This window comes from Suncus etruscus, chromosome 18 (assembly GCF_024139225.1).
Source record: "Suncus etruscus isolate mSunEtr1 chromosome 18, mSunEtr1.pri.cur, whole genome shotgun sequence".
In the NCBI taxonomy this organism is placed as follows: Eukaryota; Metazoa; Chordata; class Mammalia; order Eulipotyphla; family Soricidae; genus Suncus; species Suncus etruscus.
In genome coordinates this window covers 40,279,720-40,298,859 of record NC_064865.1, presented here as the reverse complement: position 1 = coordinate 40,298,859, position 19,140 = coordinate 40,279,720, and the positions used below count along the sequence as shown (strand labels likewise).

Genomic DNA, 19,140 nt, shown 5'->3' with positions numbered 1-19,140 from the left:
TGTGGTCCCAAAAGCCAAAAGCAGGCATGAAGACTGCACCTCACTCTGACCTGACCCACAAACATGGTCTTTGTACCTGTCATGCTTTGGGATGGAAATGTGATCACAGTGGAGTTGGGTGGGCCCAAAGTCAAGGATCATGTTTCATAAAGGGGAGCGAGGCATGATAGCAATGGAAGCCAGCCATGAAAATAGCAGAGGCTGGAGGGCGGCAATAGCTGCCCCGAAGAGCCAATGACGGACAAGAGGAGTCCCCCATAGCAACAGAGGCAGCAGGAATGCTGGGATTCACCACCACCTGGGACTCAGCCTCCCCACTCACCTTTAACCCTAAGCCTGATACCTCAGAACCAGAGCACATTCCACTTTGGCTGTATTCTGGGGGCCACACGCGTTGGTGCTTGGGGATCACTCCTGGCTATGATCAGGAAGCAATTGCAATGCTGAAAAGTGAACCTAGGTCAGCCGTGTGCAAGGATCCTACCCACTGTACTACCTTGCCAGCCCCTCTGAGTATATTTTAGAACCATGAAAGGTTGCAGTCCTGTTGCGACTTTGGATGGGTGCAAATAAATCCATGTATCAGCTCAGCATACCCTCTCAGGGCGAAGAAAATGACCCACACACATAACTCTCCAGAAGGAGCTTTAATGGGGTGCTGTGGTACCCACTCTTCTCCAGGCAGCCCCCAGGAGTCTTGTGAAGAGCTTTTCTACCAGAAAAGCAGGAACTTTGGTCAGGACCAATAAATTCTGGTCCCAGGCAGTGCAGGCCGAGGCCATATGTCTGCTCGTCCCAGAACCTGGCTGGTAGGTCATTACAGCTTCAAGCCACTCCGGCGCCGTGAGTCCTTCCGGGCAATAGGGCTGAAGTTTGTGATTTCCTTATATATGTGTTCTGTGGGTATAGGGGCAGAGAGAAGGTGAGAAAGACACCCCCAAGACAGTGGGAGGCAGGAAGGTGGAGGGAGTAGGAGCCCGCAGTGGGCATGAGGGGCTTGTGGGCAGGTGCAGGGTGGGGAGCCCAGATTTCAACTTACGCTTCCATTCATCCACGGTGAGTTTCTCATGCTCCAGGGAGTCATCAAAGGGCTGCAGGGCCACAGTCTCCTCCTCGGGGTCCCGGAAGGGCTCGAAGAATGGGTGGGCGAGGGCTTGCGAGGCCGTCAGGCGTTTGTCCACATCCAACTCCAAGATCTTGTCCAGCAGGTCCCTGGCTGCATTGAAAATGCATGAAAATGCACCCCTTCTGCCGTCCCCTGGGGAGCACCACCTTCTCTTGGGGAGCACCATCTTCCCAGATGAGCAACCTTTTCTTAGGGATCACCCCTCCCCCAGAATAAACACCCCTTCCTTGGAGAGCATCCCATTCCCTTGGGAGCATTCCTTCCCTCTTCACTGAAAGAGTACCACCCTCCCCTAGAGAGCACCCCTTTCCCAAATGAGCACCCTCTTCTCCCCAGGGCAGTAAACCTTTAGGAGTACCTTCTCTCATAAGCTCACCCCATTTCTCAGGAAAGCACTCCCTCTCCTTGGGAGCTCTCCCTCTACCTGGAAAAGTACCCCTTCCTCTGGAGAGCCCCTCTTTCTGTAGAATAACACCCCCATTCTCCCTCTCCAGGCTCTCCAGACACACAGGCCCAGTCTGAGACTCACCCTGGGGGCTGGCCTGTGGGAAGAGCTGAGAAAAGTCCTTCTTGGGGCTCTGAGGCAGGGACTGTATGTAGGATTTGGCCTAGCAGACAGACAGTGAGTGAGTGAATCCCAGACCAACTGTCCCACCCTACACAAGTCCGGGTTACTTCGGGATTCCAGAAAAGGACCAGTTAAAGTGAAGGGTCCCAGATATATTTGGCTTAAGCCTTCTTTTCAGGAAAAATAAATAAATAAAAGACTCAGCACTCCTTGGAAATTTACTTTCTAAAGAGCACTTCCCCGACTGCAGCCCTGGATTCCAGTCCCTCCCCTGCCTGGGGAAACACTGTGAAGACCCAGGTCAGAGTCAAATTGGGACAAAGGGGAGCTGGAGAGATAGCACAGTGATAGGGCCTTTGCCGTGCACATGGCCAACACAGGACAGACCCTGGTTCGATTCCTGGCATCCCATATGGTCCCCCAAGCTCCTGGTAGCAGGAGTGATTTCTGAGCTCAGAGCCAGGAGGAACCCCTGAGCGCTTCCGGGTGTGACTCAAAAACAAACAAAAAAAAAACGTGGGACCAAGGGAAGGTGAGGTGAAACCTCCCCTCCCAGCCAGACCCCTCTCATCAGTGGGGCACACAGCCAAGAGCCCCTTCCCAAAGCTCTGGGCCACTCACCGCCTTGTCATTCAACTTCTGTACAAACTCTGGGCCTGGAACCCCGGTCACCTTGAGGATCTGCGACAGCTGGTCCAGATCTGGTCTTGAGTTAAGGCTGGGCTCACTCACTGCGGGGGTCCCAGGCTGCCACCCGACACCCCTCTGACTCTCACCTGTGCCTAGAGACCCCCTTCCAGAAGGGGGGCCCTTCAGAACTCAGGTCTTTGCAAGGTTTCCCCACTTGCAAGGCCAGATCTGGGGTCCCCCAACATGCTCCATGTGAACTGACTTCCCAGCCTCATTCCTCATCTTCATTCAACAGCAGCAACCCCATTTCTCCTCTCTGTCCTTTGGGCCCACACCCATCAGCCCTCAGCCCTGTGCTCAGGGAGAGGGAGTTCCCAGCAGTGCTTGGATAACATGAGGTGCCAGGGGTAGAACCTGGGGTTCCTGCGTGCTGAGCTCTTGCCACCCCCCAATCTTCCACTGACACCAGCTGGCACACAGGGGGCAGTGTCTCCTGATGGACCCACAGACAGACACAGTTCTCACAGCTCCCGAGTTCAACACTGAACATGTTTCATAGTCTCGGTAAGAGAGAGTCCAGTCAGAGTGATAGGACAGTGGGGAGTGTGCTAGCTTTGGCCAACTGGGTTGAATCCTCAGCACTATGTAAGGTTCCTGAGTCCTGCCAGGAGTGATCCTTGAGTGCAGAGGCAGGAATTAAGCCCTAAGCACCACTTGGTTGGCCCCCAAATAAAAAAGGGAGCGTTGAATGTGATTCAAGAAGACCCTGATTTTGATGCATGGTATACCCAGATCTCTGAGCAAAGTGGGGTGTGGGAGGAAACCCAGAAGAGGAGGGGTAGTTCCAGAAGGGAGAGAGAGAGAGAGAGAGAGAGAGAGAGAGAGAGAGAGAGAGAGAGAGAGAGAGAGAGGTAGGTAGGTAGGTAGGTAGGTAGGTAGGTAGATAGATAGATAGATAGATAGATAGATAGATAGATAGATAGATAGATGATAGATAGATAGAGACAGAGAGAGACAGAGACAGAGAGAGACAGAGACAGAGAGAGAGACAGAGAGAGACAAAGAGATTGAAGTAACCAATTGCCTAGATAGATAGATAGATAGATAGATAGATAGATAGATAGATAGATAGATAGATAGATAGATAGAGACAGAGAGATTGAAGTAACCAATTGCCCAGAACAAACCTTGGCCTTGGCAAGGATACAGTCTTTGCCTTTGAAGAGTGTCTTGCCTGTCAGCATCTCTGCCATGATACAGCCCACAGACCAGATGTCCACTGCAGAGGGAAGGGAGGGATGTATCATCTGGTCAGGACAGGACAATGACCGAGCTAAGTGGGGAGGAAGCCCCAGGCCCCCCGACAGGCCTGAGCACTGACCCGTCTGGTTGTAGTGCATCCAGCTGAGGATCACTTCCGGGGCACGGTACCAACGGGTCACAACATAGCCGGTCATCTCTGCATCTGCATGCCGCGCCAGCCCAAAATCCAAGATCTATGACTCAGGGGACATTGGGAAAAGGAGCCCGCTGAGGAGGGGTGACTCCTGGGGCTGCTTCGGGGGGAGGATGGTCCTGAAGGAAAAGGCTACCCTCATTCACTTGTATCCTAAGCCAGCCCCGCCTGCAGCCCACTCACCTTTAGCTCACAGTCCTCATTCACAGCCAGGTTGCCTGGTTTCAGGTCCTGCAGAAGGGGAAAGAGGTCCCTAGCTTGCCAGGCTGCACCCCAACACACCCCAGTCCAGCCCAGCCCGACCATTCCCCCACAGTGGGTACTCACCCTATGGATGACCCCTGCCGAATGGATGTACTGGGTGGGGAAGACAGAAAAATGAATGCAGCGCCCCTGTTCTACCCACCTCCTACTCCCATCCCATTGGGCATTCCTGGTTCTTGAGGCTTACTCTCCCCCAGCTCAGAATACCAAGCTTGGGAGATTATCACCTTCCCCCAGGGAGCACCCTCTTTCCACCACTGACCTGTAGGACCTAAACCCACCTTAAGCCCTTTGAGCATCTGATACACCAGGTATTGGACTTTATCCTCACTGAACTCCATGCCCATGAGCTTCTGCAGGTCCGTCTGCATGAAGGGCATCACCAGGTAGCTGCAAGGCATATGGGCTTGTAGGCACATCCCCGGACCCACCCACAGCAGGTCTGAGTCAAGAGGGGTGCAGAACAAGGGGTGTGACACAGCAGGAATCTTTGGGATGAATGCCAGCCTGCAAGAAGGATCCACCCGCCCCATACAGAGGCCCCAAACGAGCCTCTTGGCTCTTAGCCTGTCCATGGCTGCCCCAGTTCAGAGTAATGCATGTTTCTACTGGAGCATATCCAGGAAAGCCCAGTGAGTAGCAGGATCCTGCCTCCTCACCCTTTTACAAGGCCCATGGAGGGCCCTTGTGTGAATGAGAAATGCAGGCCAGGACTTCCTTCTCTGCCTCTCTTCAAATATTTGCTCCCTTCAGGGGTCATGCCCAGCGGAGACGGCTGGGTGAACCACAAAACAGGGCTGTTTCCAAGAAGGAAATGAAGGAATGACTTCCAGCAGGGTGGGAAGAGGAAGAGGCAGGAAGCTGGGTCATTATGGGATTGCAAAACGAGGAGAGATCAGCAAAATGGAGCTTAGTCAGGGAGTAAAATACCCCAATTCTGGGGGCCAGAGAGATAGCACAGTGGTAGGGTGTTTGCCTTGCACACGGCTGACCCAGGATGAACCTAGGTTGAAACCCTGGCGCCCCATATGGTCCTCTGAGCCAAAAGTGATTTCTGAACACATAGCCAGGAGTAACCCCTGAGCATCACCGGGTATGGCCCAAAAATCAAAAAGCAAAACAAAAAAGCACCCCAATTCGGAGGAGAAAACAATCAAGAACTGAAGAGGAGTGTTAAGCAGCAGAGAGAGGGGCCGGAGAGATAGCATGGAGGTAAGGCGTTTGCCTTTCATGCAGAAGGTCATCAGTTTGAATCCCGGCGCCCCATATGGTCCCCCGTGCCTGCCAGGAGCAATTTCTGAGCATGGAGCCAGGAGTAACCCCTGAGCACTGCCGGATGTGACCCAAAAACCACAAAAAAAAAAAAAAAGCAGCAGAGAGAGCAGTGGCTAAGGCACTTGCCTTGCCCACAGTCAATCCCAGTTGAACCCTGGCACTAGGTCTGGTACTGCTCACTCAGTAACACCACTTCCTGATTTTTTGCTTTTGGGGTGGTCTCCCAAATCCAAAAACCAAACAAAAATATTTGTAAGGGAAAAATGAAAAAGGAGCACTATGAAAGGGGACTCGGGACGCCAGGGCTGTCGATCTGTGACAAGGGAGCAGCTCCTTCTGCTTGACCACACTCCCAGCACTGTCCTCTGCTCATTTTTGTCCTTCACCGACAAGGCTCCTGATGCTTTCTTCCTGGTGGAAATACTAGAGTCTGTCTGTCTAAGACCAAGTTTCCTGGGCCCTCCCTTCTGCAAGAAAGTCTCCATTCTCCCCATCTTGTGTCCCCACAAAATCTCTAGAAAGCTCCCAGGTCCCCCACTGAAACGGCACAGATCGAACATGCCAGTGGTGACAAAATAAACCCGTGTCCCCTTATGTTTGACTTTCTGCAAAGTCAAATGCTCAAGGGTCAGCCACACCCCCTTCTAATCAGATTCTCTGGGTTCTTGGTCAGTCCCTTCTTCTTGTTTTTTTTTTTTTGGGGGGGGGGTTGTTTTTTGGGTCACACCTGGCAGCACTCAGGTGTTACTCTTGGCTCCATGCTCAGAAATTGCTCCTGGCAGGCTCGGGGGACCATATGGGATGCCGGGATTCGAACCAATGACCTTCTGCATAAAAGGCAAACATCTTACCTCCATGCTATCTCTCCGGCTCCTTGGTCAGTTCCTTCTAAGGATCTCCCCTCGAACTTTGATGTCTCAAGGGTACTGGATTATTCCTACCAGGATTTGGGTTTTATATGGGGCAGAAGGATTATCCAAATCCACATCCCTAGCCTCAGCTTGTCTTGCCAAGTGAGGTCTAGATTTATTGGCAACAGCTAATTAAAGAATACACTAATTCTTGGGTCCAAAGGGTAGCAGGTAGGGCACTTGCCTTGCACACAGCTGACCTGGGTTTGATCCCCTGGCACCCTATCTAGACCCATGAGCTCATAGGAGTGGCCCCTGAGTGCAGAGCCAGAATTAAATCCTGAACACAGCCAGATGTGGCCGAAAATAAAAAAAGATTGGAATACTTTGAAGCTCTTTGAATAGTCTGAAAAGGGGTTCCTTCTGGTTCTCCTTAGAGATTCTTCTTTCACCTAGCTTCCCAATGTGTGTCCTCTCTCCCCATCATCTCTGCACACACACACACACACACACACACACACACACACACACACACACACACTGCCCCGTGCTGCCACCTCAAGGGCCTCAGGTTGGCTCCTGAGGTGTTCCAGAGAGTTACTGTAGAAGAGAAGGAGCTAAGAGAGACAGTATAGGGGTTAAATTCCTGAGCACCACTAGGAGAGATGCCTAAGCAGAGAGCCAGGGAGAGTCCCTGAGTACTGCCACGTGTGGCTAAACAGCTCCCCCACTCTCAAAAAATGGGGCATAAACTTTTTTTTAAGTCGGCTCTCAAAATCCCTTCCTATCCCTACTACTTTATGTGGATCCAGATATGAGTCCCTGTTACCACACTCTGGCTCCTCCCTCTCTGATTTCTCCTGCCTCCTGCTGACCCCCCAAATCTGACCTGACCCAACATCATCTCTGTGCAAAGCTCCCGTAGCAGCCAGGTGGGCTATGAATAAGGCTTGATGCTCAGCTAGGCCACACCAGCCTCCACCTGCTACATCAACCTTCTCAAGGTGCCCAAACAGTCCTTTATTTATTGACTGATTGATTGATTGATTGATTGTTTTTTTTTTGGGGGGGTGTCACAGCCTGCAGCGCTCAGGGTTACTCCTGGCTCTATGCTCAGAAATTGCTCCTGGCAAGTAGAGGACCATATGGGATGCTGGGATTTGAACTGCTGTCTTTCTGCATGCAAGGCAAACACCATACCTCCATGCTATCCCTCCGGCCCCCCCAAACAGTCCTATGTCACAGGGGGACCCAAGAGACCTAAGCCCAGACTGTCTGTCTACCTGGGATGCTGCCAGCCCTTTGCCAGACCACCATAGATTACACTTCTGCGAATATTCAAAATCAAAACTACAGTCTCCTTCCTTCCAGAGGTGCTGTCTGCTTCAAAGCCCACTGGCTCAGGCTGCAGCTGTCTTTACAAGCAGAGGTGCATTCAAAATGATTGAATTAAACTGAAACAAAAGTACTAGCAAAAGAGACCTTGGTTGCTTGTTTTGTTTTGTTTTGTTTTGGGGCCACATCCAGCAGTGCCCAGGGGTACTCTTGGTTCTGCACTCAGAAATCACTCCTGGCAGACTTGGCGGACCATATGGGATGCCTGGAATCGAATCCAGGCCAGTCCTGAATCGGCTTCGTGCAAGGCAAACACCCTACTGCCATTATCACTTCAGCCTCAACTTTGGTTGCATCTGAAGTAGGTTATAGGGGAACCCCAGACCACATGCTTCCCTTGAGAGCTGAGTCTTTGACAACTTCAAGTCCTGGTTCTTGAAGTTCTGGTGTTTATCAAAGAGCCCATCAGTTAGAGGTTGCCCAGGTTTCCAGTCCCCTTTCATGCTAGAAAGAGCCTGCAACATCCAGTCCTGCACTAGTAAGAAGTCAGGGCAGTGGTGGTTCCAGCCCTCTACGTGCTGCTAATTAAGTCACCAGGTGCTATGCAAAGCAGTTTAGAACCCCACAAAGCCCCTCCCACTTCTTCACCCTTGTTTTTCTTCCCACACTTGGTTGAAAGAATCTTTCCAAGAGAATCCTAACCTAGTCACCCAAAGCAGGAAGACTCTCTACCCAAAGACAGAACCTGATCACTTAGTTTTGTTTGTTTGTTTGTTTGTTTTCTTTTTCAGGCTATACCCAGCAATGCTCAGGGATCACTCCTGGCTCTCCTGAGTGCTTGGGAAACCATAAGGGATAACAGGGGTTGAACTCAGGTCAGCTGCATGCAAGGTAACCACGCTGCCCGCTATACTATCACTCTGGCCCCTTGCTTGTTTGTGTGCTGGTAATCAAGCCCCAGGCTCACAGGAAAAGCATATGTTCTAGGGCTGAGCCTTCTCCTCATACCCTGAATTGAGGGAACTGGCACCTTCTTCTGTTACTCCAGTGGCAAAAGGGAGCAAGAAATAGCACAAATATATGAATCCAAAACCAAGAAGAAAAATATATACATAAAGTCAATCCAGAAACATCAGTCCAACTATGCACCAACTTCTTTGACTATAAGCACATTCGGTGGAAATTTTATATTGTGCCCAGCACAATAAAGACTTCAACAGCGACACTGTACAGGCAGTCACCACATAGCCTATGTGAGCTCACACACACAGACACACACACACACAGACACACACACAGACACACACACACGCACACACACACACACACCACCACCACCACCACCACCAACACACATGCACACAAACTCACGAACACATTTATTTCAGTTAAAATCTACTGAAAATAAAAAATGTCAAGGACTGAAAAAATTGCGGTGACAACTGTCATCCAAGGATCAATTTCTACAAAACCAAAGGAAGAATGTCTGGGAACCTTTCTTCTCTTCTAAAAGCAACTAGTTCCTTAAGCATCAGTATTATAACATATATATTTGGCAAAGTTAAGTTCAAATTTTACTTTATTTTATTTTGTTTTTTCGTTTTGTGGTCCCATCCAATGACACTCAGGGGTTACTCCTGGCTCAGCACTTAGAAATCGTTTCTAGCAGGCTCAGGGGACTATATGGGATGCCGGGAATCAAACCTGGGTTCATATCTGGTCGGCCACATGCAAAGCAAATGCCCTACCACTATGCTATCACTCGGGCCCATAGTTAGAATTTTAAAAGTAAATAAGCCCTTCCCTTTGTTAAAGGGCCCCCACGCAGAAATCAATCTAACCAAGTATGATTACACTATAAATGTTATTGAATCCGAGGGACCCCAGTGCGGTTCAACTCACAAGTCCTGGAAGCTGCGCAGGGAGGAGGCTGGCGTGAAGACATCGAGGAGCCCGATGACCTGGAAGAAGGGGCAGCGAGGGTCTAAGCACTGGCTCAGCCCCAACACACCGACCCCAGCAGGCTTCTTGGGAGTAGTGAAGGGAACCCCTTTTCCAGAGGGACCTTTCAGAACTGGTGGTAAAGCCACCACCATTTAGGGGGACATCTTCAAATTCCAAGAACCCAGGGATGTTCCTTTTTTTTCATCCCAAGAACTCAATGGCAGGGGAACCTTTAACCTGTCTGCTTGCTTCACCCCCGAGTTCACTGCCTCCCCCCCAAATCTGGTATTCAGAGGCAGCAGCATGAACCCACTCTCTGTGCAAGCAGGGATTGTGTGGGATGGGGAAGTGGAAGTGTCTGGCCAAGCAGCTGAGAATGCTTCACCTAGTCCCCCACTATTGCTTCTTGCCCGCTCAGGGCTGACTTCCAAGTATAGGGCCTAAGTAGCCCTAGCTGAAGGCCTTGGGTTCAGCTGAAAGCTGAAGGGTTAACAGAGGACTTAAAATACATACTTTGGGGATAGGGGACTATACCCGGAAGCGCTCAGAGGTTACTTCTGGCTCTGTGCTCAGAAATTGCTCCTGGCAGGCTTGGGGGACCATATGGGATGCTGGAGTTAGAACCCAGGTCAGCCACATGCAAGGCAAACGCCCTACCTCTGTGCTCTGGCCCCAAAATACATACATTTTAAGATCATTTTTTCCTGGTTTTAGTTTTGATGCTCAGAGCACAGTCAAGGGACCATAATGCAGTGGTTGGGTATAGACCAGAGGAATGATATTTACTTCCTCTTTGGCAACCTAAATTGTTATTTTAAATCTTTTTTTTTTTTCGGGCCGCACCCGTTTGATGCTCAGGGGTTACTTCTGGCTAAGCGCTCAGAAATTGCCCCTGACTTGGGGGGACCATATGGGACGCCCGGGGATCGAAACTCGGTCCTTACTTGGCTAGCGCTTGCAAGGCAGACACCTTACCTCTAACGCCACCTCGCCGGCCCCGTTATTTTAAATCTTTTTTTTTTTTTTTTTGGTTTTTGGGCCATACCCGGTGACGCTCAGGGGTTACTCCTGGCTATGCGCTCAGAAGTCGCTCCTGGCTTGGGGGACCATATGGGACGCCGGGGGATCGAACCATGGTCCGTCCTAGGGTAGCGCAGGTAAGGCAGGCACCTTACCTTTAGCGCCACCGCCCGGCCCCCGTTATTTTAAATCTTGACCTTCCAATTCAGGCTCCCCACAACAAAGATTCCTTGGCATGCTTTGTGCTGGGAAGCTTTTCCTTGGGTTGTTCCATTAGACAGGACTTCCCAGGGTCCTGCATCTACCCAGGAGCCAGGCTGCCTACTCAACCCCCCGCCTCCCATATTCTGAGTCTGAAGCTCACTTTCCCCTCAATCTGTGCAGGGGGAAATGCTACTAAGCCTTGTGTGCCACTGTGGGGATTGAACTGGCGTATACCAAGCTCTTAGGACAGCGTCAAGAAGGGCTAAGGGAGCCACAGCAGTGGCGCAAGAAGCAGGGGGTCTGCCTTGCACGTGCTAACCTAGGACAGACCTAGGTTCAATCCCCCGGAGTCCCATATGGTCCCCCAAGCCAGGAGCGATTTTGAGCACATAGCCAGGAGTAACTCCTGAGCGTCACCAGGTGTGGCCCAAAAACAACAAAAAGAAGAAGGGCTCAGGAAATATCTCTCCTTAGATATCTCTCCTTAGATCAGTATCATGTTCAAACAACATTCAGCATGATCCAGGGCCTCTAAGTTCTACAACAACTGGCAAACTGCCTCTGGGCTTGGTGTCTTCTAACAGTCCAGAGGTCAGTTTGCAACCTCTCAGAGCTGCTTCTGCCACCTTGCCAGGATGCCCATAAAATTCATCCTAGGACTTGAGCAGAATGCCAAACACCTGGGATTCCATCCAGGGCAGGCATGGACACTTGAGCTTTTCAAGGGGCCCAAATTCAAACCAAGCTCTGACTCTGGGGGTGGGGGTGAGGGGGAAGGAATCCAAGAACTGATGATCAATCCCAGAAACAAGAAGGGGTGAACTCTGGCACTGAGTGCCCGCCCTCCAGGCACCTCCATTTTTCATAATAAAGTGTGGGCCGAGGGTGGGGAAACAGGAGAGAGATTCTGACCGGCACTGAGCTGTGTGTCCCCCACCTCCCCTATTTCCCTTAGCTGCACCCCTCAACCTACATTTTCATGCTGCATATGTTTCAACAGCAGCAACTCCCGGTAGGCACGCCTGGCAAAGATCTCACACTGGAAGGGCCGGCTGAGTTTCTTGATCGCCACCTTCTCCCCAGACCGCTTGTCGATGGCCGAGCTGTGGACACCGGTGGGTCAGCGCACCCCAGCATTGCCCACCACCCCCCACTACCAACCACTACCACCAAGGGCCAGGCACCCCTCAACTCCTTCAGGCTGGCCTGGGAAGAGAAGATTCGCCCCCTCTCCACCACCAGGATGCGTAATGTAGGGAGCAGACACCACCAGCCCAGAAGGGGACAAGCAGGCACGGGCATCTCATTCGTGCCACCGGCTGTCATTTCTCCTTCGGGGTCCAGGGCAGCTGAGTGACCCTAATGGGGGACTCCTGGGGTCAGCTCCTCTGGTTATGCCCTAGTCCTGGGCAAGCAGAAGCGGTCCCAAGGCAGCCCCAAAGGGCCCCCCAAAAGGAGAAAGACATACAGAGGAGGCTGGTGCGGCCCAGGCCGGCTGGTCCCGGGGCCAGGCCCTGCACCCCTTCTCCAGTTGGGACACGCTTGGGGCGTCCCCTGGGCAGCTCGAGGTCCCCCCGATGGCGGTGCCAGCCCCGGGGTCTCACCACACGGCGCCATAGGCCCCGCTGCCGACGTGCGTGGGGGACACGTAGGTCTTGGGGAGCTCCCAGGCCGTCTTGTGCACGTCCTGCTTGTAGAAGCCCCTTCTCCGCACGAAGCTCATCCCGATCCCGGGCCCCAGCGTGGCGGTGCGGGTCGCAGGTCGCGCTCCACGGCTCGCGGGCCGCGCGCGGGCTCCTCCGGGGCGCCCCGGACCCGCGCCCGCCCCGCGCCCCGCCGCTCCTCCCCGGGGCGGAGTCGGACGGACCCGACGCGCCGCACCTGCACCGGCCCGCCGCGCCCAGGTGAGCCCGCCCGGCCCGGACGCCCCCGCGGGGAAGGAGGCCGCGAGCACGTCTCGGGGGACCCGCCGGGCCCGAATTGCGTGTGTTGTGTGTGTGTGTGTGTCTGTCTGTCTGTGTCTGTCTGTGTGTCTGTCTATATGTGTCTCTGTGTGTCTGTGTGTTTTTGTGTGTCTATAGGTCTGTCAATATATGTCTCTGTGTGTCTCTGTATGTCTGTCTGTGTCTCTGTGTGTGTTTTTGTGTATCTGTGTGTCTATGTGTCTGTGTGTCTGTCTATGTGTCTCTGTGTGTTTTTGTGTGTCTGTGTGTCTGTCAATATATGTCTCTGTGTCTCTGTGTGTGTGTGTTTGTGTGTGTGTCTATATTGTCTCTGTGTGTCTGTGTGTCTCTGTGTGTCTCTGTCTGTATGTCTGTCAATGTGTGTCTCTGTGTCTCTCTATGCGTGTTCTGTATGTGTGTCTATTTGTCTGTCTGTGTGTTTCTGTGTGTCTGTGCGTCTATGTGTCTGTGTGTCTCTCTATATGTATCTCTGTGTCTGTCTGTCCTTCTCTGTCTCTGTGTTTCTGTGTGTCTCTCTGTGTCTCTGTGTGTCTCTCTGTGTCTGTCTGTATCTCTGTGTGTCTCTCTGTGTGTTCATTATTCCCTAGGGCCTGGGAACATGGGGTCTCCAAAGCGGAACTCTGTCAGGAAATGGATCTCTCTGGGAAATTTTTGAGGACAATTTTGGAAAAACAAAAAACCACCACCCTCCCCCATTTGTTATTCCAAAAAGCTCAACATATACCAGAACTTTTCGGGTTCAGGCATGTACACAAACCCTCCTGGGGGTTTTATTTTGATCGTTCAACAATTCTGATTCACTTGGACTGGGAAGGAGCCAACATTTTTTTGTTTGTTTGTGCAAGGACTGATCGCCGAACCTCGCAGGCTCCGCACAAGCAGGCCTGTGTCCTCTCACCCACAAACACCTCCAAGACTGTTTCAAAGCAGCCTCCAGGCCCAGACTCTGCACCACACCTTGATACTGAGTCTGGGAAACCTGCAGGAACAGAACCCACCCTGCCCCCCAATTCTTTGTCAGTTCCCCCCATTATTTGTTTGTTTTTGCAGTGCCAGTGACCGAACCCAGGTCTTAAGCTTGCAAGGCAAACCTTTACTGTGAGGCATATTCCTGATTCTTACACTTGTTTTATTTTATCTGTGCTATTTGGATCTTCCAGGCTGTGATAAGCCATCCAGGGCTTGCTGCTTTCCATGATTAATGATGTTCTGGTAGCCTGAACCATACTTGGAGGTGCCTAGGCGAAGAAGATCCAGTTTGGGGATAGAACTTGAGTTCTTTTTGATGAAAGGAATAAGCCGATGGCCTCTGAGCTATGCTCCTCTTCCCCAGCCCTTCTGCCATTAATTTGGAAGTAAAACCAGACATTAAAAAAAAAAATATTGGGCCAGAGCAGTGGCGCAGCTATAAGGCATTTACCTTGCATGCCGCTGACCTAGGAAGGACCTGGGTTTGATCCCCCGGTGTCCCATATGGTCCCCCAAGCCAGGAGCGATTTCTGAGTGCATAGCCAGGAGTAACCCCTGAGTGTCACAGGATGTGGCCCAGACCCCCCCCCCAATGGCCTGCAAACACATCTTTGTCAGGGCCAGAGAAATCGTACAAAAGATAAGGCACTTCCCTTGCATTTAACCAATCCAGGTTGGATCCCTGGCACCCCATTGGTCCTTAGAACACCCACTAGAAGTCATCCCTATGTACAGAGCAATGATAAAGCCCTGAGCACCACAGCTTTGGTCCAAAAACCAAAGTCCCCCCAAAAATGAATTTTTGGGTTTGACCCCAAAAAAATGATGTGCTCGTATGAAATCATGAGATCTTCCAGGAACATCATGGAATGTAGAAAGAGTCTCAAGAGATGGGATCTCTGGCCTAACCTGTCTAACCCTTGGTCTGGGGTGGGGTGGGGGATGAATACTTGCTTCGCTGCATCAAAGAGACATAATGTCTTTTCTTTTTCTGTTTTTTTTTTATTACAAACATGACTGTAGTTGGGATCCAGTCACAAAAAGAACACCCCTCCCTTCACCAATGCCCCCATCTCCCTCCTCCCACAGCCCCTGTCTGTATTCGAGACAGGCATTCTACTTCTCTCACTCATTAACATTGTCATGGGAGTTGTTATTGTATTATTTCTCTAACTGCACTCACCCTCCTTTGAGGTGAGTTTCAAATCGTGAGCCAGTCCTTCCGACCCTCATCTCTGGGCATTATTACAATGATGTCTTTAATTTTTCTTAAAACCCATAGATAAGAGAGACTATTATGTTTCTATCTCTCTCCCTCTGACTTATTTCATTCAGCATAATAGTTTCCATGTCTATCCATGTCTAGGAAAATTTCATGACTGATGGCTGCATAATACTCCACTGTGTATATGTACCACAGTTTCTTTAGCCATTCATCTGTTGAAGGACATCTTGCATGTTTCCAGAGTCTAGCTATTGTAAATAGTATTGCAATGAATATATGTGTGAGGAAGGGATTTTTGTATTGTATTTTTGTGTTCCTAGGGTATATCCCTAGGAGTGGTATAGATGGATTGTATGGGAGCTCAATTTCCAGTTTTTTGAGGAATCTCCATATTGTTTTCCATAAAGGCTGGACTAGACGGCATTCCCATCAGCAATAAATGAGAGTTCCTTTCTCCCCACATCCCTGCCAGCATTTATTGTTTTTTTACCTCATCGTTGTTTTGATTTGCATCTTCCTGATAATTAGTGATGTGGAACATTTTTTTTCATGTGCCCTTTGGTCATTTGTATTTCTTCTTTGAGAAATTGTCTGTTCATTTCTTCTCCCCACTTTTGATGGGGTTAGATTTTTTTTTCTTGTTAAGTTCTGTCAGTAACTTGTATATCTTAGATATTAGCCCCTTGTCTGATGGGTATTGGATAAATAGTTTCTCCCATTCTGTGGGTTAATTTTGTATCTTAGGTACTATTTCCTTTGAGATGCAGAATTATATCAGGTTAATATATTCCCATTTGTTAATCTCTGCTTCCACTTGTTTGGAGGGTGCTGTTTCTGCCTTGAAGATGCCTTTAGTCTCAATGTCATAGAGTGTTTTACCTACATATTGTTCAGTATACCTTATGGTTTTCAGTCTGATATTTAGGTCTTTAATCCTTTTGGATTTGACCTTTGTGCATGGTGTTAGATGAAAATCTGAGTCACTTTTTTTGCTAGTGGCTGACCAGTTGCCAATACCACTTGTTGAAGAGGCTTTCCTGTTCCATTTTGCATTTATTGCCCCTTTATCAAAGATTAATTAATTGTATGTCTGGGAACATTTTCTGAATACTCAAGTCTATTCCACTGATCTGAGGGTCTGTCTTTAGTCCAATACCAAGCTGTTTTAATTACTATAGCATTGTAATACAATTTAAAGTTGGGAAAAGTGATGCCTCCCATACTCCTTTTTCCCAAAGGTTGCTCTAGCTATTCATGGGTGTTTATTGTTCCAAATGAATTTCAGGAGTGTTTGATCCACTTCCTTGAAGAATGTCATTGGTATCCTGAGAGGAATTGCATTAAATCTGTACAATGCTTTGGGGAGTATTGACATTTTAATGATATTAATCTGGGATAGAATGTCTTAATAAGAAAAGGAACTTGGGATCTAAGCGATAGCACAGTGGGTAGGACATTTGTCTTGGATGCAGCTGACCCAGAATGAACCAGGGTTCAATCTTTGGTATCCCATATGGTCCCCTGAGCTCACCAGGAGCGATTCCTGAGTACAGAGCCAGAAATAACCCTTCAGCACTGCTCATACTCCTGCTGGGTATGGCCCTAAAACAAAAACAAAAAAGAAAAGGAACTTGTACCTTTTGTGTCCGCCACATTTTTTGTTTTGTTTTTAGGTCTCACCTCCTAGCATTGTACGCAGGCATCACCCTGGGTCAGTTCAGGGGACTATATGTGATACCAGGGATTCAACAGGATTGGCCAAATGAAAGACCAAAAGTTCTATCTGCTGTACTATCACTGGCTCCAGGAGGCACAGGTTTAAGCTGTCTCATTTCTATCTGGCTCACAAAAGGTTATCACAGACAGCACGGAGAATCAATGGAAGAGTTGCCCATTAGAAGTGAAAAAATATTTATTTACCAAATACTTGGTTTTGTCATGTGCCAATCATCTTGCCAAATGTTTCACACAGGCAACTCCCTTTACCCGGTGTAGTGGCCTGTGAGTCAGTGTTGTCATTATCCTCATTTTAGAGAGGAGGCTAGAACAGAGAGGTCAGATAACTTGCCAGAGGCTGCACAGCTGGAAAGGCACAGAGCTGGTTCTAGCACAGCCTGATTTGGGGCCCATTGCAGGAGTAGATATCAGAAACAATAGATATTACCAGACTAAGAACTTTAATATACAAAGTCTATACATTCTCTCGCATCTGTCTTCTATTGTGTTTTTATAAAGTGTTTATTTTATTACTTTACTTAAACATCCTGGTTTACAAAGTTGTTCAAAATGGCATTCAATGGTCCAACACCAATCCCACCACCAGTGTAATTCCCTCCACCACTGTCTCCACTTTTTTACCCACCCTCCAGGGCCCCACCCTCTTGGTAGGCACAAAATAATTTACTTTAGTTGCTTATTACAATGAAGTTGTAATGAAATTCCCCCCTCAAAAAAAAAAAAAAAAACCTTGAATTTAAAAAAATCTGTTAAAATTGGTATACCTCAGGGCTGGAGAGAAAGCATGGAGGTAGGGCATTTGCCTTTCATGCAGAAGGTCATTGGTTCAAATCCCAAGTGGCCCCCGAGCCTGCCAGGAGCGATTCCTGAGTGTAGAGCCAGGAGTAACCCCTGAGCGCTGCCAGATATGATCCAAAAGCCAAAAAAAAAAAAAAATTGTTATACCTCAAGAAAAAAAAGTTCTGCTCCATGTCCTGCTCCACCAGGTTATGTGGCATCTCTGGGTTGCATCTTATAGTCCTTTACAGGATGTAGCTGGTGTTTCTGAGGGTATCCTACAGCCTGTGTCCTGCAGATCTAATATCTGTTCAGATTATGGCTCTTTCTCCCAGTTGTCTGATGGCCTCCTCCCTGCCCTGCCTCCCAAGAGTGGATAGGAGAAGTGACATTGTGGATTTGGGCACCAGTAGAAGGCCCTGAGTCTAAAGTAGGTACCAAGGGGGTGGAAGTGATAGTACAGTGGTAGGGCATTTGCTTTGCAACTACCAACTCAAGACCAACCTGGGTTTGATCCCTAGCATCCCATATGCTCCCCCGAGCCTGCCAGGAGCGATTTCTGAATGCAGATCCAGGAGTAACCCCTGAGCACTGCCTGGGTATGGCCACAAAACCTAAATAAATAAATAAATAAATAATAAAGTAGGGGCCAGAGTTTCTAGAAAGAGAAATCGGGGAGACCTGCTGACTTGAGGATCTGGAGCTTCTTTCTTGCTTGTGAACCTGAGTCTCACCCTAGGCACTCAAGGGCGAGTCCAGGCCAGCGGGGGGAATGGCAGGGAAGTGCCCATTGCCCAAGTGAGTGTAATCTTTCCAGGGCACGAGCCGGCCACTCAGACTGTGACTACGGACGCCTCTTAAGCAATGGTCAGGAAGTGAGTCAGGCCTCAAGCGCTGCTGACATGGACACCTTCAGGCCTCAGCTGGGCCTTGGTTGATTCAACAGCTGGTGGCCTTAGAAGGACAGTGGCATGTCGTGAGTGTCAGGCCTGGAATGGGCAGCTGCCAATGGGAGGAGGGTGGTCCCAGAGGAGGTACTGAGTACTCCTCTTCTGCTGTCACTCCTCCAGGAACACAAAGTCAGTTAGCCTGTTAACACGGATGAAGCCTGGGGCTGAAATGATAGTACAGTGGTTAAGGTATTTGCCTTGCACGCAGCCAATACAGGATGGACCCCGGTTTGAATTCCGGCATCCCCTATGGTCCCCCGAGCCTGCCAGGAATGACTTCTGAGCAGAGAGCCAGGAGTAACCCCTGAGTGCCACCAGGTGTGACCCAAAAACAACAACAAAAAACTGGCAATGAAGCCTGTATGTATGTACATGTATGTGTGTTCTAATGTGAATTTCCATTCTGGCTCACGCCTGTATGACCCCAGGCAAAGTTCCTTCCTCTCTCAGGAGGAGTTTCAGTGTCCTGCTTGTAAAATAGAAACTCGACTAAAGCATCCAAAGCATGGCATGTACTTAAAGAGCTTTGGGAATGCATCACTCCCGTGCAGGGTGACAACAGTCCATGAGCTGGTCCCTAAGTGCCTTCCAGGAACAGCCCATGGGGACTGAGTTGGAGTTATTACACAGCAGGGGGAGGAAGAATGTGCAGTCCTGGCCTCGTGATTTGCCTCAGGAAGAGGATGTTAGAGAGGACTGGAAGGTTGGAGCGTGTTGGGGCTAGGTGGGTGGTTTAGGAAGCAGGTTTGGGTCTGATTTCAAGTGAAGCTATTTGGAAAGGGAGAGACTGCTTTGATCTGCTCTCTTACTGGAAGAAAGAAAGAAAGGAAGAAAGAAAGAAAGAA

General features: G+C 49.7%; 1 protein-coding gene across 1 annotated transcript; it reads right to left on the bottom strand.

The window, feature by feature from the left end:
• Positions 1–695: 695 nt before the first annotated feature.
• Positions 696–12,396, bottom strand: MAPK13 (mitogen-activated protein kinase 13). Its single transcript, XM_049765307.1, has 12 exons — positions 12,278–12,396; positions 11,647–11,776; positions 9,408–9,466; positions 4,326–4,434; positions 4,108–4,137; positions 3,964–4,011; positions 3,706–3,820; positions 3,532–3,603; positions 2,316–2,395; positions 1,656–1,734; positions 1,040–1,216; positions 696–897 (listed from the first exon to the last, which is right to left on the bottom strand). The coding sequence occupies exons 1-12, from the start codon at positions 12,394–12,396 to the stop codon at positions 818–820; spliced, it is 1,098 nt and encodes a 365-aa protein (XP_049621264.1). The 3' UTR covers positions 696–817.
• Between the last annotated feature and the right edge of the window lie 6,744 nt (positions 12,397–19,140).